Below are 22,287 nucleotides of genomic sequence, written 5' to 3'. Positions count from 1 at the left end.
CGCCCTAAAGCAATGTTCAGTGTAGGCCTATTGGTAAAGTGATCTTGCATCTTAAGAAAATCTAGTCTAGGTGCATTCTGATGCAGTATACAAGAACTCAATATTTTCCCCGAGAGCGACGTTGATGGACACACAATACAAGCTGTCAACCTTGGTATAAGCCTGTCTTAAGCTTCAATGCTGTATTTTCATTGGCTTGGAAGGATTATAAGACCGGGCGACAACCACGCATGTCACCTTCATCTTTGGACATCACATCATGGTTGCGTTCACGCGGTTACTGCTGTTAACACAGTAGGATGCGTGTGCATTTAGCCGCATTATTACACTCGGGAGCAGGAGCATACTCCCCTCAAGCAATAGTATCCGCGGGTTGTACTCCAGCCGTTCGAGCCACAAGATTATACTCTTGTTAACATGAGTAGCTCGCTCGAACGAAAGAACGAAGGCACCCCTATGATAAGACCAGTCCCCGCCCCACAGTCCAAACTAATGATACCATAATGTGAGAGCTGCTTACACCTCTGCTGTACTTTCACGATGATGATAGTGCGATCAGCCGTTGGAGCACTGCAATTTTTGTCAAAGGTTGAAGTTAATTTTTCGTTTGAAAGTCGTTTCTTCGCAACTAACTGAACTTTCTTTCAGTTTCTCAACTAATTTTTTCCTGCCATGGTCTTTGCGTACACGCAGAACGCGTGCAAGAACCTGCTTGTAACCACCTGTCTTTATTTCGCCGCTCGGGGTGCACTTCAGATCGGGACGGATAGAAGATTTTCGTATGGGTCGGCCGCGCGCGCGCGCCTTCTGGAGAAGTAATACCGGGACATTCTGTCCGGGGTGTGTGTGCAAAATATCATTTGGAACAGAAATTCCTTGCACACCACCTTTGCCTTCGTGTTAATAATAATACTAATATTAAGACTTACAACGCGCAAAATGGTTTTAAAGACAATAAAATACAATAAATAAAGGTATTGCTTCCATACTTTCGAGCAAGACGTGCAATTAACATAAATTACCATACTGTCATCAACAGAGGCTTAGTAGGGATAGGTACAATGTATTTGTGTTTTATTCGCCTCCCCGCTGAAACGTGATTCGTTTTAAAGCAATGCTATTTGCCTGACGAAAAAAAATGAAGGGAACCAGTCCAATACGGGCGATTCACAACGGTGCGCCTCCAAGAGCTTGCAACGTGTTGACCAATCACAAGGCGCGAAATCTGTCGACCCTTTCCAAACGCACTTTGGATCGACATTTTGATAACAACAAAAACGTTTCAGACTTTCTTGTTTCATAGCGCATAGAGCAGTAGAGTATTACATCCAACTCTATGGAAACGCCTGTATTCAAACGCTGTGCGAAAACAGTTGAAATAGAGTGATGAAGCCTGGGCGATAGACTGTAAATCGATAGACTTATGACGTTGCACAGGAGACACATTTATCAGGGGGACAAACTTACCGTTGGGCATGGGGACAAATTATCTGGAGGGGACAGATTTACCTCAGACAGTTTTTATCGGTGTGCGGTCGACGTTCGGTAAAAGCATGTGATTCTACCTCCATGGTAAAAGTGTCCGGGTGATGAATTTACCAGGGGGGACAGTTATACCTGTTACATCAGCCCTGACTTAATCAAATTATCATACTAGGCTTACAACTTTCATTTGGAGAGATTAAAAATTGTGTGCAAACCTTACATACCTAGTGTGGACCTGTGAACAAAGAGGTCCACGTAATGCCAGGTTGTTTGAACCTTGTACATGTACACCATATGAAGCAAACTATGGGACAGAGAGCACCCCGGCCCCCCCAGCCCGCCTTTGTGTTGGTCATTGTTATGCTGGTATCTCAGGAATTCGTTTCCAGACTTCGGGGGGGGGATGTGTTAGGTAACAATAGGCTAGATTGTGTATAGGGGTTGGACTTGTGGGAGGGGGTACCCCTCTGTCCCATTTCTTGCCTGGTGTACTGTATATGGACTAAGAGGAGTCCACAAAAGGTTGCTCTTTTCTGGAAAACAGGTTTAGAGGCATTTAGGGATCGAGTCATCTGCCGAAAATGAAGACTGAGAGGACCAATGAAGGAAATCATCATCAAAAATCTATTTCGAAAAAAAATGCTCGCGAAATTTCTTGATAAAACGAAAACAAAGGAATATTCACACAAGGTAGGTATATGATTGTGATACCAAGAAGGGTGACCGTGTACGCGTGTAGGTTTCAGACTGCTGTTTTATGTACTAATGTCTGTATGTAGGGTGGCCCAAGCAAAAAGTGATGAAACTGAAAACTGCGCTGTGGTTGGCCAAGGCAGTTGAAACGCCCTCCAAATACTATTGACGAGTCGCGTTATTACATGGAAGTGTTGCAGCTGGACTGAACTGGTGAGAGAAATTTCGTGAATTTAACCATTTCTACATGTTCTAGGACATGTCATGGATTCGATCCCACCCTACATGTACCTAGCCATATTAGGTGAATATCAATGACATACTGAAACGAAAGTGGTCAGTTTAAACAATCATTGGATAACATGAACATGTTAATTGTTGTTGAGCGTTGGCAGTGAATAGTGAACGGCGACGTAGGCTATGACTGTATATGTACATGCGCTATAGAGGACGGACACAGGAGTTGTAACTGTCTGGTTGTGCATTAGTGGTACATGCAGTGTACTTCAAAGTGTCCAGTGATCGTCGCCGCTGAGTCAGTCAGACGAATGATAGAAAATATTCCAAGAATGCGCGAGTTCTGCCTGCATCTTAGCCGGACAAACGGGGCCAGTAATGTCCTGGCAATACTTAAAGTTGTAGCGTTTTGCTTGCAAATAAATTAGTGCTGTGACCAGGAAATAGAGAAAAATCCCTGATAGTACTTAGTAGACTTACTTTTGCCATCTTGAATAAACTTTTCTAATGTTGATACACTGTTCCGTTTTTATTCACCTCCCCTAATACATCAGTTTCAGACTTGGCGAGAATTTGGCTAAGACTGGCCAAAAAAATGTTGACTACTGCTGGAAAGCTAAGATCACAAAGAACAAAATGTGCTATTTTGTCACAGTCATGAAATCTTGTAAAATAGGCTTTTGTACAAATATGTCTTAAAAAAACACAAAATCTTGTAAACAACGGGGCAATTTATTCCCAAAATAGGCCCTAACTCCAGAAGAAAGCATTCATTAAGGGCAATGACTGCACATATAGATTTAGGGCACACAGCGTAACGTAAGCAACTGGGCAAACATTAAATTTGATGTTGTCATGAGATCATACCAAGCACCAACAAAGCAAGGAATATTCAATTTCCTATTCCTCAGTGTACAGAGTTTCCAGAATACAGATTACCAACGAAAATTGCCGTGGCGATCATAGGGTACAAAGGGGTTTCGTGGTTGTGAAACAACAGATAGTGCGTAGCAAGCTCTCGCTGCACTCTGGCTACGGACATACCGGGCATACAAGAAAGCGGCAATTGGTCAGATGTTATAGCCTGTGCAGTTCTAACTCCTGTGTCCTTCCTCTATGGATGTACTAACATGGTAGAGTTCCCATGTATGTGGCACACTTCGACCTTTGGGTTATTTGATTTTTCTCACACACCATTGCCAAAATTGTGAAAACGTAAAACTCATCTGGTTGAAAACTCCTATTACCACCTTCATGTTACATGGATGGTGTTGAACCTTTGTGAACAATTTCAGTGTCATGAAATTTCATTCGAAATCCAAGAGTGTCTGCATCTGGAAATTGGGCTCAAACATGTCGAATTCAGCTGAATGTTCCTTACTTTGAGAACTCAATCATAGTCACAACTCCATGTGACTTTGAGCCAATGTTGTTTACACGGGGTCGTAACGTAAGGGGTTTTGTGAACAAACTTTTGAGGTAAACTCCACTTATTCAATCAAATTTTCCTGTGAGAGCAACCTTTAGCATGTTGAGGTTGGCCTGCCTGTAGCCCTCGAAGAGGGTGTAACAGAGGGTTTCAGAGCATGAGACCGAGTATTTTTTTAAACTGATGAGATTTTGTGCTCTCCAATCTCTCTTTCCACCTGATGACGATCACACTGTTCATGGTGTTGGTGTTATTGCATATGCATCAGCCAATGGCCAAGCTGGCTCGGTTCAACCATTTTCAAAGACGGGGGAGGGGGGATTTCTAACATCTTGCAACCTGTCACAGTACACGGGCAGTTCACATAGCAATGAAAACAAGATGTCCCTCCCTTTCTCTGAAAATGTTTGAACCGAGATGTGGAGCAAGCTTGGCCATTGGTCGGCCCGACGCATGTGCAGTGTGATAAACACAAACAGCATGAACAATGTCATTGGTGAGTAGGCATCTCAGATTTTTCAAAAAACACTCTGTCTCATGGCTTGAGACCCACTGTTACACCCTTTTCAAGAGCTACAGGTACCTCAAGGTTGCTCTCATGGAAAAATTTGATGGAAGAAGTGGAGTTAAAGCTGCTGCATTGTGTACCTCAAAAGTTTGATTTAAAAAAAAAACGATAAATAGCTTTTTAAAATTACTGACAGTATGTAAAAGAATATAAGACAAATAGAAGGACCAACTATCCAACCGACAGAAGGCTTGCAAGTCTGCACCAAGCAGCCCCTTTTAAAATACAGTGTTGATTATAATCTGTAGATTAAATGAGTAAAACCGTGTGAAATTGGATAAAAATGGAAATCGGGCCAAACAAATTTAAAAATTGCTCGAAGTTTTACATGACAGAAGACCACAGCAGATATAATGTACACGTACTTAACGAAAAGATCACCTAAAACACCGTCACATGTTCTACAGTAGCAGACCATAGAACGTTAACAGATTTATAAAAAAATGTAAAACAAATACCACCCCCAAGAAACATTGAAGTTGAAAAATAATTAATTATTATGTTTTTATACTGTGTAGGTTACTAATTAATGACAGAATGGGACTATTTGTGTGTCTGCTTGTCTCATACTTCACTCTTAATTATTACTGTTTGTCTCTCGAGTTATGTTGCACCATGGAGATGTTTTATTTCTCCATGGTTCCACCTAATCACAGCAGTGTTTAGGCAGCCAATCTTAAACCTACTGGACTTTTTAAGTTCAGTGGCAGATTTAACACAGATCTTTGCAGAGGTCCTCTAGGGTACTTAAATTAACTACATCCAGCACCTGTTGAATGCTATGAGGTGTAATTTAAGATCAAAATGATGAAAAGGACACGCTTTTGGATCCTTTCCAACTGATCAACTCGTTTTAAGATTAAACCCTATTTGAGTATTTGAGTTGTTCCGTGGCAGGATGGGCGTGGCTTTGTAACGGATCTTGGGTCACATCTCTACTACGCTGAGTGGGTTAGTGTCACCATGCGAGGCCATCTTGTTATCATTCTGCTTGTCATGCTGCAGAGAGTTCAGCCACAAGACAAAGGTAAATGCATGTAGTCTGTGTTCAAAACAAAATACATACATCAGTTTACATGTATATTGGGTGTTTTGTCTCCGACTCTCCCATATCCCCCCCCCAAAAAAGTTAGCTTGGCCCACTTGCTACTTATCAGACTCTGCAGTACTAACCAAGAGGTCCTTGGTTGGAGTCCCACCTACGCTAGCTTGTGAAGTTTGTTGCAAAGTTAAATACGTATTTGTACAAGAAAAGCTGGTACATGTTAGATTAAATTGTCTGGCCCTGTTACTTTTTAAGTAATGTTCGGGTCACTGCAGTCTATAATTGCATGTACATGTAGCTTGTAGCAGTCTTTGTATTTTAGTGGACTGGTCACATGGGACCAGTATGTTGTACTGCCACTAAGCGTCTCAGAAGTTGCCATTTGTCTTGGGTCACTTCACTCCCACACAGATCTAATGTGTGCCAGTTATCCCTGCCTGCATGGTGGTCTATGTCAGGACACTCTCAACACCTACAGTTGCAATTGCCCTCCGGAGTGGACAGGCAAAAACTGTGAACAAGGTAAAATGGAAGTTACACGTCAGTGTACCTGTACCACTGCCAAGTCTAGCATGTCTTTCTGTTGGATTGACTAAGTTGGCTGTGTACATTATAAACTTGTGCTTGTACCGGTGCTGTTTCCTGCAGACTGAAATCCACACACCATCCATTAAGAGAGGTCAGATGATTTGCACACACTGCATGCTATTGCTTGCCGTGCCGTCATTATTTTTTGAAGATGTGCAAGGCATCATTTGAGAGATGATTACATAAATGACATTGCTTTGATTTATAAACTTGACCAGTGACCACTGTCCAAGTAACTGTAACGGTTAACTAATGCACTGTCAGGAGTAGGATTCCCAACCAACAGGAATCTGTTCTTTATAAATTTATACATTTTATTTTGGCATGATCTCAATTGTCTGCAGGTCTGTATTATCGTTATATTGTAATGTTCTTTTCTGATATTAGGAGGAATGATGTATATTCAGTACCTTCATATTTAACATGGTCAGGGCCAGTGCTCAAAGTTTCCATTACTCTACCCAATTGCACATATTTCATATCACATTTGTGACTTTTTTCCTTCTCCTTGAGAACAAAGAAATGCTTTTGCATACCGAGACTGAATTAAAAGGAAATGATGGCATTGGAATTGAAGCCTGAATGGGTTTGTAATTGCTTCAGATGTGGACGAATGCAGCAGCAGCCCGTGCAAGAACATGGGGCATTGCATCAACCGAGAAGAAGGCTTTGATTGTGACTGCCAACAAGAATGGACAGGACCGACCTGTGACAGACCTTCCCGTGAGTAACGAGAGATTTCAGGTGTACGATACATGCGGATTCCTATTGCAGACTTGCAAGGGGTGCCCGACCTATTTGAGTGTTACCCTAACTAATGCATTACCCTAACTAATGCATCAGCACCCTAACTAATGCATTTGCACATGCAGGTCTCTCATGGTTTTTAAAGGGGTCTGGTGAGAAATATGCACAGTGGTACACTTTGAAGGGGTTGTTTAGTAAACTGCAAGGTCATGGATTGAAGTTTGTCATTATAAGTTTATAAAACATTGTTACTGTATTTACAGAAAACGACAAAAGGCATCTGGTCTAAAATGTATCATTTTGAGAAAAAAAGGGGACACAAATACCAGGATTTTAAGTTTGCTGAGTTCTGAAATATTTGTTGTTTAGAGAATTAATTTTTCAGCTCAACAAACTTATTATTGATTGTTCTGGATTTACAGCGTGTCAGAGCAAGTTCTGGAATGATGCTTTCCTGGCAAGTTGCCAGTGATATTGAGTATCACAGTAATTCTGGGAATGAAGATTCCAATTTTCATTGTTCAAATAGATACATGTACTATACATGTACATTTATGTTAATACAACTGTAACCGTAGCTCTTGACTTGACTCTTGACAATTGCTGTTGACGGCAAGCTGTGAATTGTAGATTTCAGTAGATGAAGGATGAAAAATCTCCACCAGTTATCCGTGTTTCAGATTCATTTATTTAGGAGATTCATTTTCCATTGTGCAGAAACGACAGAATGTGGACCACAGCTGTACACCGGTTGGCCCAGTGTTCAACTGGGGAGCATCTCGGGCCCACCATTCACACCCGCCAACTTCACCGACACCATTGTGCCTTACACCTGCAGTTACACCATCACCAATCAGGAGGTCACGGGCAAGGTTCAGCTCATCTTTGATGATTTCCTAATGTTTGGGAGCAGGAGAAAGTTCCCCTGTTCATGGATCTATTCGAAAAACGTTATAGAGGTCAGTGGTTTTACTCTTTGCTGCATTAGTGGAAATATTTGAAAAGGGTAGATGAATGAAGAAGACATCGGATTTTTACCTATTGTAGTGGCTTGTTTTTTAACATGACGTAAATATCCCAGATAATGTTGCATGTCAATGCCCATGGGGGTTTTGTGGGTAGTCGTACATTCCACTGTTGGCTTGTCAAGCATGGGTCCCAGGGATCCTACTTTGCTGCTCAGTGCTTCTCTCCAGTCAGGGGAGCAGTGAGGGCAGAGATGGTTATTGTGAGTGAATTGGCCCAAATAGCTGGATCAGATGGACTGCATGATCGGTTGATCTATGTGTGTGATCAAAACATCATTCTCTTGTACACTGACTTTTAAAAGCGACAAAGAAATTAGTCTTGATAAATACTTTCACGAAGTTACCACTATTAAAAACCAAGTCGCATAGAATTCTGGATTTTTGTTCCTCTAAAATTTATAATGCTGAAAACTTGTGGGCAAAGAATGAAGATGTTTCCACTTGTATCTCTGGGGAGAGATTGAATCAAATTTAAATCATTATTTTTACAAGTGATTGAAAAAAAGTGAGATATGTTGTAGTAAGGTTGACTGAATTTATAAATTAACATGCAGATCTATGAGGGCCAGTCTTCAACTCCTATTTTAAACCAGTGCTTTGCTTCAAATAAGCGGCCCAGTGCAATTGTGTCCTCGGGGAATTCCCTTCGCATTGACTTCAAGCACCAGCAGAGCATCTCTTACCAGTTCCCTGTCTTCCGAGCTCACTATCGCTTTTTGGGCTCCAAAGAGCCCGCTGTTAAGCCCAGAGGTAAAGATAAATTATGTTATTCAATGTGAGCCATCTATTCTCCAAGTGCATTTCTGTTTTAGGGTGCCCTTTGACCTAGAAGAATACCTGTGGTGTACAGCAGGGTGGCATCCTGGTGTATGTAAATTGTGACTTCTCCTTTACATCTGCACTGTGATTTTCAAACTATGTCCGTTGAATCTTGCTTTAGGTGTATTTATTTGTATGTGATTTTTCAGGTGTACGATACATGCAGATTCCTATTGCAGCCCTGCAAGGGATACCCGATCTATTTGAGTGTTACCTCCACTCAGCACCCTAACTAATGCATTTGCACATGCAGGTCTCTCAGGTTTTTAAAGGGGTCTGGTGAGAAATATGCACAGTGGTACACTTTGAAGGGGTTGTTTAGTAAACTGCAAGGTCATGGATTGAAGTTTGTCATTATAAGTTTATAAAACATTGTTACTGTATTTACAGAAAAACGACAAAAGGCATCTGGTCTAAAATGTATCATTTTGAGAAAAAAAGGGGACACAAATACCAGGATTTTAAGTTTGCTGAGTTCTGAAATATTTGTTGTTTAGAGAATTGATTTTTCAGATCAACAAACTTATTATTGATTGTTCTGGATTTACAGCGTGTCAGAGAAAGTTCTGGAATGATGCTTTCCTGGCAAGTTGCCAGTGATATTGAGTACCATAGTAATTCTGGGAATGAAGATTCCAATTTTCATTGTTCAAATAGATACATGTACTGTACATGTACATTTATGTTAATACAGTTATACAACTGTAACCATAACTCTTGACTTGACTCTTGACAATTGCTGTTGACGGCAAGCAGTGAATTGTAGATTTCAGTAGATGAAGGAATCATCTGTCGGATCTTGCTTTAGGCGTATATATTTGTATGTGATTTTTCTTTTAAATGTCCTTTAATTTATGACATGTTTGGTTTTTTTTCTTTCAGTGGAGACAATTACTTTCTTTGAGGATCGTATCAGTCAGTTCTCTACAACATTGTGGCGCCCAGACTCCCATGATATATTGTGGCTGTTCGTAGCACCAAAGAAGAAGCATGTGTACTTATCCCTCAATCCTATCTACATATCAAGTACGTAGGATCAAATCTCAATCATTTTCATGAAAATGAAGGAAAACATCCCCCTGAAATGAAAAGATGCACGAGATAGACTAAATCTTATGTCCAGTGAGTCTGGAGTGAAGTGATAACATGGTGGCTTGAGCACCAGTGATAGTCAATATATGAGCACCTTGTAGTGTCAAAACTTCCCACTAGCCTGTCTCTTCTTTGCCCGTGAGGGCGCACTTCGACGAGCGGATGCCTAACCTTCAAATCAGTGCCTGACTTTTTAAATTTGAGAAGATTAGCTAGGTTTTTGTCCTGGCTACCTCTGAAGTGTCGCCGTTACTCTCCCCTTAATTTTTTTTTGGGGGGGGGAGATGTCACTGCAGTGCAGTAGTTTTGCAGTAATGTTGTACAATCGTTTGTGAAGATCTGACATAGCATTCTCTCAGAATGCTAATCTATTTGAGAGAGGTCACTTAAACATGTCAACTTATGCCGTTGATGTGCTCAGTGCACGTGGGTGATGCGTTTCTGGCTATGAACTGTGAATGACCACAACAAAAGCCCATACATCAGATTGGAGGAAAATTGCAAAGATGTACTCATAATGAGTGCCTTCACGTACATACCAAGTGTCCCCCAAATCAGGCATGAGACAGCTGAGATGTCCTCCCCCTCCCCCGGTGTGAGATGATCCCCCAAAGCCTGGCTCTTTTAGGGTAAAGGCCTTACTTTCAACCATGAGGGGTTTTATTAATACATGAACCTGGGTTCTGTTTGCACTTAGGCTTTATCTCTGAAATAATCACCAACTTAAGGCTAACATTGTTCAAATTAAATCAAACTGCATCAGTAGTTGAGTCACTGGCATGTAGTTTGACGTTTTGTTGACTTATTATTGAGCTAATAAATTCAAAGTCAAAGGGTTAAAAATCAGCCCAAGCCTCGGACAGAGACAAAGCTGAATATTGGAGAACCCCCTCTCGGCTTCCACCCTCACTCCTGTTTTCCCCCGTCTCGTTTTATTTCTTGCCTCAGAGAATGTAGGCATCATCCTGGACGTTCATGACGGCATCACGTCCTACGCTCCCAAGGTGGAGTCAATACATCGCAGCTATCACTTCCCTGCCATACAGATCACATCCACCAGCAATGGGCTGTATGTACGCTGCCACACGGGACAGCTGCTGCACCAGAACATTACTGTGGCAGGAGTGTTTGCTTTCTATTCAGACGCTGGTAAATAAAATCATCCCATTTACTATGATAGTAGACACTGCTGGATTGCAGGGGAAAGAACCAAGGTTTAGCATACATTATTATAAACTAAACTTACGTCTGTATAAGATCAAAACCTGTTATTGAAAAAAAGATGAGCATCTCCTCAACTCTCAGTGCATCTTTGGAAAGATCTATTCATTTCTTCATTTTCTCTATTTCGTCTTTATCCTGGGGAGCATCTCGGTTGAAAACTGTTTTTCAGAGGTGTCCAGCAATTACATTAAAATTCATAAAAATTACAATTGTATACAATTGAGAAAATATTTCAGAAATAAAGGAAAGAGCTAAAACAACAGGATACATTAAAGTACAATAAAATATTAGGAAGCGTTTTTTTGGGTTTTTTTTGAGTTTTAAATATAAATAGGGAAGGAGGACTTGGTACCATTTCATCTCCTTTCGACCCATCATGTGTGAAATACCTCCCAAATTTAGCCTCACGCCACAGAGAGACCCCAAATGTTGCACGATAAATATTTCTGTCTATCGTCCCCATTGGTGATAACGCTTGCATTCTCCGTTATCCCTTCATATGCTGCTCATCCTTGGTTTTTCAACTTGCAGCTACCAGGGAATCCTGTTCTGAATTCTTGTGTGCCAACAACCGTTGCATCCCCAACTACTTTGAGTGCGACGGCGTCAACCATTGCGGGGATGATTCTGATGAGAAACCGTGTCTTGGTGAGGCCCCCCCTTCCCCATTTTGGCTTGGTCTGTTGACTGGAGCCACTTGCCCACCGGGATAAATTTCATCTATGAACACTTTTATTATCATGTGATCATTTCTGAATGGCAAATCGCTTTGTTCGGTGACAGAGCAAATGTGCTAGTGGACAGTGAACCTCCCATTTTTGATTTTTTTAAATTCAGATGTAATGAAGACAGTGTACCCATTCGTATTGTTCAAACACCTACCGCATGCATGGTTTAAACAGGTGATTATGGCATCAACTGAGTTCAATTGAAATTTGGGCACCTGTTTTTCAGCCTCTAGCGGTCATACATGACAGTCATCATGGCCACGATGGGTTGTGCACTACAGCCAATGAACTCCGAGTCCACATTTTATTGTGAAAATCTCACTTCAAGCAGGTGCAGCTTGGTATTTTAGTTGAGTACCTTTCAGGTACCAAGTTTACTACTAAATTTAAAAGGGTTAGGTGTGAAGAAAGCCAGAACCATCCAACGTCCATGGTTCCCGGCTTGATTCTTACCTTATTAACCACAGTAGTCAAACCCCCCATCACGCTTTTCTTACTTTAGTACTTTCTTTGTACAAATTACTAGGCTTGTGCCCAGATAAATGGTGTGCTAACGGGGGGCAGTGTCATCAGGTGACAACTGGCTACCCACGCTGTACTTGCAAGCCGCACTTCTCAGGGGACAGGTGCCTGGAAGAAGAAGGTAGGTTGGTAGAGGGCAGGGAGACAGGGTACCAAACCAAACTATTGTCTGCATCTGTAACGGTGGGGCGTAGTGGAATTTCCAGAAAGTTTGTAGTTAGGCAACTTGTTACAACTCCAAATACTTGAAACATTGAGTTTTCTTTGATGTATTGGTTGCCAGCTCTTTCATATTCTTTGCCACTTCCAAAGGAGAGTCATCATTTGTTTGCACAGGCAACTGGCTTTCCTGTACTCACAATGGCCTGCATGACTCATGCATTTTGACACACTACAGCCTATAGGAACTTATCTGGTTTGTCTTTCCCCTCTAATTGGAGAAACCCACATTTCTCTCGGCTGCAGTGTGTCCCAAGGATTACTGCATGAATGGTGGTATATGCCTGGGCCACTCAGTGTCCACACGATATTGCCTGTGTCAGCGACCCTATTCAGGACTACGCTGTGAGCAAGATAACTCAGGTAATGGTGGTGCGAGTAGCCGACTGTCAACACATTCTGTTAGGGATTTGTTTTGTGGCTTATTTTAGAAGTGTCTGAAATTATTTACATTGTACAATTAAAAAACTGGTACGATGTCATTTGTATTTAATGTACACATTGGTTATGCTTAGCTTAAAAAAAGAGAATGCAAATGTATAAAGAAATGAATAAAATCTATATCACAACAAAGTCAGTTATTCACTTCATTCTCAGCATTTAAACTTATCTCACTAGTTAATGAAGACTGAAATGGGCTTTTTTCAATCTCTAAATTGTAGGTGTTCTGACTCTAAACTTTTCTTCTCTGTGATCTTGTCAGTGTGGAATGTTTTGAGAATTACACAAACACTTTCCAATATGTGTTTTAGTATTTTAGGTTTTGTTTTTTCTTTTACATTCCGAGTCCAGTTTTTGAAAAGCTTGTAGGCCTTAGTGCCATCAGCAATTATGATGGAATCCACTGCTTTTTGTTAGTCAGAATTCAGTGGTGGAAACTGAGGATATCTTTCTTCCAATGTTGCAGTCTCCATAATGCACTTTGATGTCTGTTCTTATACCAATCAGGTTGTCCACAGTACTACTGCCAAAATGGAGGTAGTTGTGTGGGAACCCATGATAGGTACCACTGTAAATGCTCCCCAGAATACACCGGCATGTACTGTGAAATGAAGATCGTGGGTAAGTTGGCCAGAGCCGACCAACCTTCATGTCCTCTAGTTGATGGTGTTGTAAGCAGTCAGCATTGCTAGTTAAGAACAGTAGCAACACTAGGCACTTACTGCCAATGCAGTCAGTGCAGGTCATGTGACCAGATTATTATCTAGTCTTTTTCATTTGGGCTGATGTTGAGTTGGTTGAACTCTTCTGCTTGCTGAGATGACTGTCATCATGCACAGACAGGGCCTTGTTAGAGTGTCAATATGCACTGTGACTCCAAACACCCCCGTACCGGTAAAGAAGAGCTAGATTGGTGGGGGAATCGTTCTGTCTTTGTGCCTAGCGTGCATGCAAAGATTGTACATTCAATATGTCGTGTGTCAAATGTATCAACGAATGCAGCCACCTGTTACTGGACATTTTGTGATGGTCCCCTTTAACCATATGCTGCCGGGTTTAATTTGAAGTTGCATGACATATTCCAGGGGGATTTTCAAGATTTTCAATTTTCAAAATTCTTCAAAAATTAATAACTTCATATACTGGATGTTTACACCCACACGAATGACTGTCTGGTGGCCACTCTAATCTGACAGACAACATCTATTGACGCTCGAGTATTTTAGCCAGGCCTGCCGCCTTGTAAAGAGAGCCCAGATTGTGTGGTGTTACGTAATTTTCTTTTGTTCCCGAAACTGGCCCAGTGCACTGCTGGCGTCTTGTCAATAGGGGCCAGATTAGCGTACAGCGGTATTGTATCGCTCATCACTGGAGCGCTCTTGTCCCCGGTGGTAATCTGCTCATGTTGAATGCCGCAAACAGTGGTATAATCTTTCAAAATAATGAACGAATTTCCTCCGCTGCTGACAACTGAAAAAATGTTTGCAATTCCCAGCAGCCCGGTCTTTTGTTTTGAGTACGGTCTTTTGTTACAAGGCGAAGCTCCTTTGTCCGATTTCAGGCACCCCGGCTTTGGGTATAAAGCCAACATCTCCAGTACCGGGCACCCCGGCACGAAGTGGTTAATGGTGGAAAGCAGCATGTTGGGTTTGGTATATATATCATATAATTGTTTTCATAATGCCTACCACCAGTGATGGTGTTACCATGGTGACCAGATTCATCTACACCTGTGTGTATATGCGATGAGTTCCCATCAAAGGATTGTCATTGCTGTGTAAAAGCTTGCCATGTCTTGTTCCCTCACAGAGCGCATTCATGTTCACCTGTATCACATACATAATTTAGAAATTTGTCTTATTTCTGGCAGATAAATTACCCTGAAAATGATTGCAGTCACATATGACCATATTCCACAAATTGAATCTCAGGGCCCTATTTTCAGTATTTATTTTAGTGTGCCTTAGGAAGAGGAACCTGAGCTGTTTTGACCTTTTGTTTTTCATATCGCACGCTACAACATGAAAATTGACATACAGTGGGTGAAAAATGTTGTGGGTTCCGGTCAGCCTTTTGCGAGTTAAACATTATTAAATAAACTCTCGTACGTTGAGTTATCTGTTAGTACATAACGTAATGATTTGAATTCCCCAGAATTCAAATTGTACAGAGAATTCAAATTGTCATGTTCAGGTGAATTGAAAGAACTCAAGAGTACCAGATTTTACTCAAATTTAACTCGTAAAAGGCTTATTGGGAGGGAACACGTTAAACACTGGTTGGATGAAACGGGAGAAGTAACGAGATCATCTTGATATTCCCTCAACACTCGTCCATCTGAAGCAATGTCACAAAGCCTGTATCTTTTGTGTCCATGCAGAAACCTATGAGGAAGATGGCTTTCACAACAGTCTAACCTACACCTTGATAACGGTCATACCAGCCTCTTTGCTACTAGTGAGCATCTGGGTATGCTGCAGAATGAGACGCTGCCGTAACCCGCTGTACACCAGACAATACCCTGAGATGTTTGGGCAAAGATCCCGAGATGGCAGCTCAGGTAAGTGGAATCCCAGATATTGTTCATGCACCAGCTTGCAGCCTAGGGCACGTTGAGGTGTGAACTATAATTTGATCATTGGTATACAGTGGAACGCCGCTAAACAAACACAACGGGGTCCACGCTAAATGTTTGGTACTGCGGTCATTCGGTATAGCGAAATTAACTGCTGAACGTTTCGTTGCCATGTTGAATAGCACCCTCTCTTGTCTAACTGAAGTGCACCCTTTTGTGATACTATGATTTGCTGTTTTCGTGATGTTTTGCCGTTGCATTCATGTTTGAGGTTTCTAGAAATGTGTCTGTTAATTAGTTTGTTTTTTATTAAATCTTGAGTTACAACATTGATATTCAGTTAAGTCGTGAATCTACTGCTCAGGATCGATCTCTGATGCATGCTGTGGCGAATCTCGGTTTGCAATCTTGATTTGCAACTGCATAATGTTCGGTAGGTTTTGTGCACAAAATATTGGGAGCCAAGGACGATGTTCGGTACAGCCGAATGTTCGGTATAGCGGTGTTCGGTACAGCGACGTTCCACTGTAATGGCTTCTTACCAATGTACATGTACAATACAGTGCCACTCAAACAACCCTAGTCAAACCATTTTGAAAAAAATCAGTTGTAACATTTTACTGTTGGTTGGATCTCTTGTTACGCTGATCCTCTAATAACCGGCGATGCAAGCATGTCAACGATGTCAACTATATCAATAGAAGATTGAAAGGTAGACTAAGATGTCATTGCTGTCGCAGGCCACCGTATGTACAAATTGTGACTTTGCGACACAGACTATGGATTGATGGCCTTTTGGTTTTCATAAACTTGATATTTGGATGAACAATGAATTTATTGCATTCAAGTTAAAAACACAACCATTATCGCAGTAAGGTTCCAAGGCATTACTTCCTGGCTGCCAATCGGCTTACCTTGTGTTTTGGAAACTTGATTGGCTGATACATCAGATTCAGATCATCAAACAGAAAGGCAACTTCTGTGAAATTTAAATGAGAACACTTGCTCAAGTCATATTTGAATTGACATAAAGCAAACATTTCCAGCTCTTCACCTGCCAAGATGTATATCACATTGTTACTGATCTCCTCAAGACTAGTAGAGCACAAGGACACATTTTGTGGTCTGCTGATGCGTTCTCTGCTTTTCTGTTAGTAACTGAGAAAAGTTCATTTGAAAAGAAAGCCTTGTTTTCTGAAAAAAGAAAGAAAAAAAGTAATTATTTGACCTGGTTTACAGTCTCAACAGATCATCCTTCCTCAGTTAGCAGGAGCTTGTCTCGCATGAGTGCAGGAAGTATGTACAGTGATGAACCACCTCCTTACAACATTGTGGTGCGTAACCAGCGACGCAAACTCCGCAGGCACCATACCGTGCCGGGGCCCACACACACGTGCTCCGAACAACCCCCGCCATCGTACGAAAGCATCGTCATAGCCCAGATGGACCCACCGCCATACATCCACGTCCTGCAGTGCTCACACGCTAGGGGACCCCGGCGGTCCCTGGACTTGCCGCAGACTGTCATTGAGCTGCAGGAAACCACGTCCCCACTATTGGACGGTGTGCTGACGGGGGCTACTGGCGGGGACGGATCAGGGGAACAGGGTCAGGGGTCGTCTGCAGGTCAGGCTGGCCTGAGCAGAGAGGGAGCGAGCGATACTGGCAGCTTGGTGGAACAGAACTCCCTGCTATCATCCGGAGAGCCCTCATCGTCATGTGATGTTTCACATTCTCTCTAGGACCTCTCCTGTGCACATCCAGTGTCTGTAATGACACGTGTATCATTGGAGGTCTTGGGATGCTGTTTTAGGGACCCAGCTCCCTACAGGAAGCGAAGCATTGTGGAAACCCAGTGCTTGGAGTGGTATGGTTTCCTCATCGTATTTTTACTGTAAGACTTGCCCAAAGAGTGAAGTACAGAAGCCCTTCATTGTATGCTGCGTATGGAACATAATGTCCAGCTACTTACATCAATAACAATTCAGCAACATCCATGATTACATCATGGATGTTTGTGCCATGAACCATAAGCAAGATGTACGACTTTAGCTGCGAGGCTCATTCCAAGAAGAGACCACAGCCTGTTCATGTATGTTTAGTCCTTTGGACGTGATCTTTTTGCTCCCAGAGCCCTGTCGTTTTGGCAAACATTCTGTGCATTCTTTGACTTAAAAAGTTCATTTCTTGCACAACTTTTAAGCACAAGATTGATTCTTGAAACAAGAGAATCAAAAATAGAAGTACTAAAAAACAATATGTTAGACTCATGACTATTAGTATTATTAATGATATAGTCTCATAGGAAAGCTGCATGATGTGATAAGCACAGCTTGGTGCCATAAGCACAACATGACACTAGAATTGGTCCCCTTATGCAGAATACATGTGTAGAGCATTCTCACCAAGTAATGCGACCTAATGTACATCATACCTCTGTCTTGGATACTGTTTTTCATTGGCCCAGGATGATGTCATGACAGGATGACATAACGGCATGTCACACTCCCTGTTAGATATCACATCAGCAAGCGTTGTATGATATGATTTGCACACATGCATGTGCCCTGCAGTGTACAGAATAATGCAGGAACCGCTGGTCGCTAAGGTTCAAAGATTCCTTTGTCGCCTTAACTTTCCCTCTGCACCCTATGCTTTGCCTAGGGCGCTGCGCATCCCTTGGGTGTTCAAAATGTCATTTCCCACATCACAGCAGGCAGCTACTGATCATTGTCGTAAAGCAGAAGCTAGGACCCTGTGGCACTGCACACAGTATTTAGGTAGAGGCAAGCTTTCAGAGTACTGATAAACTGGAAAAAGTATAAGAAAAGCATGGAGCAAGTACCCAGTGCTGGATTAGCCCAATAAATAATGGGCAACCTAATGTGGCATAGGTGGTGACCATTATGATCGAATTGTCCGAGTTATTTCATGTGAAAGTAAGACTCGCTGCCCAGTTTAGTGTACGCTGTACTGTTGCTATCTGAATGGTTGCCTACTGCCAGTCTTGGGTGAAACTGTGGAATTATTACCAACCAGCAAGTCACACATTATGTGGTGTCTCAATTGAATTTTCTTTTTGTTCAGTGCAGAAATTTTTTGTGTAGTATTTTTCAGCCTTGAAGGTTCAAAATTTTGCCCACAGTGCTTGATCCAGAGAAGACCAGTTGTCGGGTACTAACGAGTTTAATTGAGTGCTGAGGTTACTTCACAGTTGAAAGGTTTTAACCCAGGATGCAAAGTATGCGAGGTCGTGTCTTAGTAATACGTGTGGGGCTAGGCACAGCACCACACACCTGTGGAAGCCAACACACAGACTGAAATAGGTATCCTTGTGGAGACAGTGCTTTTGTTCTCATGTACGAAAACATTGGATGTAAAATGCTGTTTTCAAAATGCTCCCGGCTGGAATTTCAACCAAATGTCCCTTGTAAATTACTTCAATTTGCTACAGATACTTACACGTTGAAAATTCCTCCTCTTTGAGTAATTTCCAAATTCTTCTTTCCAAATTTCTATTTCATCCATGGAATCTCTCTGTGGAGATCTTTTCAACCTATTCTGCTGGGTCTCCACCTGGAAGCCACTAGCCAATTTGGAATCGGCTAGTGGCTTTGTGCATTTTCCACACATACACGTTGTTCAAGCCATTATTGATTTAATTCGGACACAGCTTGAGTCTCAGTGAGGGGAGAGTGTCAGATGTACATGAGCGCCGGCACCGTAGTTGTGGGGACACACACTCGACATTTCACCTATTTTGTGTGGACCGAACACGTTGTGGGGACTCAGAAATGTCCCTACCACTTGGTTCAAATTTCCCCAACAAAAGAACTTGTCCCCTGAATGCAGAGAATGCGTACCCATGTATTTCAACCAGACAACACCTTATTATTCACTAGTTTGTGACTTGAATTTGTGTAAACAGTAGTGCAATTTCTGTATTTTCTAAGTTTTTTATATAATTCCACTATTGTACCCAGTCACTGTCTTGTATTTTAGCAATATCTTGACAGTTTATAATGGTATTGTGTGCTGATTACCAATACTGTTAAATTTTTTTGGAGACTGAAGCATGTATTTTTGACTAATTTGTGAAGGGTTGTGTTTAAAGTTTTTAATGCTTTTAGCTCGTTTGCCAATCCCTTATTGCATTCTTGCCAGATGTAAAGAACAAATGCTGTATTTAGGCTTGGATTTAGGTTGCATGGAATTGTGGGAAAGTTTGCTAAAGTGTAAAAGTGTAAGAAAGTACTGTTGCTCCTTTAAGTGGTTTTGGAACCCTTCGGAAACACTGGAGAATGTTATCATGCTCAGAGAGCCACGTAAGAAGATTTACAATGGATAGTTTCCCAATTAACTAAGTTTCCTGCCTGGTTTGCAGTAGTTTAACTAGGTTTTTAATCGGGTCAACTTGATTTCGCTGCCAAACCTTAATGGGATATTCCACTGAATTAACCAATCCTTAACCCTGGTTCCTGCCGTATTTACAAACTTTCATCGGGGCTCCTGCTAGGTTTGCTAAACCAGTACAAGGTTTCCTGTAAGATTTATCAAGCTATAAGTAGTTTGCCTATCTTGTTGAACCAGGATTTGTAATGGGGTTCACTAAACCAGAACAAAATAACCATCATCTGCACCTAAGTCTAGCATTTTTAAAGATGGTCACATGGTATTAATACTGACTGGTTTCCTCTTACTTGGTCATTTGGGCCAAGAAAAGTATTCAGTTTATACTTTGAAAAGTTTATCCAGGTGGAGGATAACATTTAAGATCTACTCGTAACTTACCTGGAAGTGCTTTTGATCTCAAAGCTACTTATGCATTGGAACAAATACACAGACACACACCAGCAATAAAATACATGCAAAGAGCAACTCCAAGTTGTTTCACAGTGGAGCGCTCTATTCTGGATATTTTCTTTGCTGAGATAGCACTTGCAAGCAGATATACGAAGTGTTTTGCCTGATGTACTTTTGCATGCATTATTACATCTACTGTAGTAGCATCCAACGCACTTCATTGTTGGAGAATCTTGGCTGTGAAAACAAGCTTTGATCATTTTCTTGCCTGTATCTGGGGAGGGGGCACACGATTTATTTCACAAGGACCTGGATCACGATCAGTAAACTGTCATTGGTTTACAAACACCAAAAGCCGCATAGTGAATGGTGTGAACCAGCTTTGGGACCACTGATAGAGATCAGTGATCAGATCTCGATCAAATCTCAAACAGGCCCAATGTTAGCCTTTGATCAAGGCGCTTGCGGCAAAATGGATAGTCACTCAAGAGCGAGGAGCTGGAGGAGACTAGTTTAAGCACCAAACCGACGTACAAAGAAAGACTACACAGTCCATGATGCACTCAGCTCGGCTACTGCATGGTTAATTTCAGGCGTGGGTGTGGTCCATCGTGTAGTCTTTCTTTGCGAATTGGTTTGGTGCTTAAACTAGTCTCCTCCAGCTCCTCACTCTTGAGCGACTATCCATTTGGCCCCAGGTGCCTTGATCAAAGGCTAGCCCAATCAGTGATCTTTGCTATGCATAAATTTACATTACTGTAACATATTTGCCTCACATTTCATGTGAAGCGTCAGTGTGGTTTAAGATGTAAAGTTACCCTTCTTTGGCATTAAAGAAATATATAGACTTCCAGTTTTATAAACGTGTGTAGCCAGAGGTTTTGGAGATATTTGAAAATCTTTGATGGTGATATTAGGGCATTCCTTTTTAACTGAGGTTCTCATTTTCAACCGAGGAAGAAAAAGATTTGTTTATATGTAACAAAAAGGATATTCTGTCCAGCTTTGTGGTGAAAACTGGACAGTAATGTTCAATATTACATTATATTTGGACATTCGCATTTTTCTATGAGGATTACATACACCTGTGCAGCAGTACTGGTTCATGCCACATTGATGACTAACATGTATTCAAATCATTCAAGTCCTTTCAGGACTTTATCGGTGACTGAATCTGAAACTACAAGCAATGAATAACTATGTATTTATAAGATGGCATCAAACATTAGTTGATGCCAGGTTCAAATTGAGTTCATTTTATGTAGCAAAAACCAAAAGTCATCAGAGATGTGCGTAATATTCTTATTTCAACATTATCCAATCATACATTGACAACTTTGCGTTTTGTGTAGCCTTATGTGCTTTCCACATGAGGATGTTTTCACCCAGGAACTTTCATTTGGTTTGACTGACCCTCCCAGGCCATAAAATGAGAACCATTTAGTGGGAAAGGAATACCCCCCAAGATGAAAGCTGCACATTGTACATTTCCCATTGCACAAACTGTAATCATGACATTCAGTAGTTGATGCATGTAAAACTACAGAACTATATTAGATGGGGATCTACTCTTAGAAAAGGTGCTGCAACAAAGTATAGCAACTTCATAGTTGCCGCAAAAGCAAACATAAATGCAAATTGGGGACGTCAGATCAAATATTCGCGCTGCGACTTTGCAAAAGTTGAACACATTTCAACCGGTGTGAAGTTTGGTTGCAAATCTTTCGCAACATCACATTTGCTTGGCTTGGCTTTCACTTTCGCCTGTTGTATAAACCAGGATTGATGTAAGTTTCTTCAGCGCTGCGTACTTGACGAGCGCAGCATGGAACTGTACTTACCTGTAGTCTAGGTCTGCATTTAGTACCAGCAGATGTTTTGGTTGTAATGCAGTGCATTCAGAGTTATTTGAATAAAAGTATGACTGATGCTTGATGTGGAGTGCAGTACAATGCAACTTCACCAAGGACACCACGTTAGTTGCCTTCCTGTACCAGTTGTATCTTAACTTTGAGTAAGATTTCCTCTAATAATTTCAAATGAT

The 22,287-nt window shown here is 41.5% G+C and overlaps 1 protein-coding gene across 2 annotated transcripts; it reads left to right on the top strand.

The window, feature by feature from the left end:
- The first annotated feature begins 2,296 nt into the window (after positions 1–2,296).
- LOC110988871 (uncharacterized) lies at positions 2,297–22,217 on the top strand. Of its 2 annotated transcripts, none has more exons than XM_022252788.2 (14): positions 2,297–2,391; positions 5,310–5,439; positions 5,869–5,979; positions 6,649–6,768; positions 7,510–7,751; positions 8,375–8,570; positions 9,522–9,665; positions 10,680–10,880; positions 11,487–11,603; positions 12,210–12,326; positions 12,671–12,787; positions 13,373–13,486; positions 15,246–15,425; positions 16,680–22,217. In XM_022252788.2, exons 2-14 carry the CDS (start codon positions 5,376–5,378, stop codon positions 17,180–17,182), a joined length of 2,226 nt encoding a protein of 741 aa, XP_022108480.2. In that variant the 5' UTR covers positions 2,297–2,391; positions 5,310–5,375; the 3' UTR covers positions 17,183–22,217. The 2 variants fall into 2 exon arrangements, with proteins under 2 accessions (XP_022108480.2, XP_022108481.2); XM_022252789.2 differs by having other exon boundaries at positions 2,346–2,482.
- The last annotated feature ends 70 nt before the right edge of the window (positions 22,218–22,287 follow it).

This window comes from Acanthaster planci, linkage group LG04 (genome assembly GCF_054643075.1).
Source record: "Acanthaster planci isolate LZ-2023a linkage group LG04, COTS_SCS, whole genome shotgun sequence".
Classification (NCBI taxonomy): domain Eukaryota; kingdom Metazoa; phylum Echinodermata; class Asteroidea; order Valvatida; family Acanthasteridae; genus Acanthaster; species Acanthaster planci.
Note: the sequence above shows the minus strand (reverse complement) of the source record. Positions and strands in the feature narration are given on the sequence as shown.

Coding starts and splice junctions, on each gene's coding strand:
- LOC110988871 (XM_022252788.2), top strand. CDS start 5,376: ATGCGAGGCCATCTTGTTATCATTCTGCTTGTCATGCTGCAGAGAGTT. Junction 5,980..6,648: donor AGGCAAAAACTGTGAACAAG/GTAAAATGGAAG, acceptor TAATTGCTTCAG/ATGTGGACGAATGCAGCAGC. Junction 12,788..13,372: donor CTGTGAGCAAGATAACTCAG/GTAATGGTGGTG, acceptor TATACCAATCAG/GTTGTCCACAGTACTACTGC.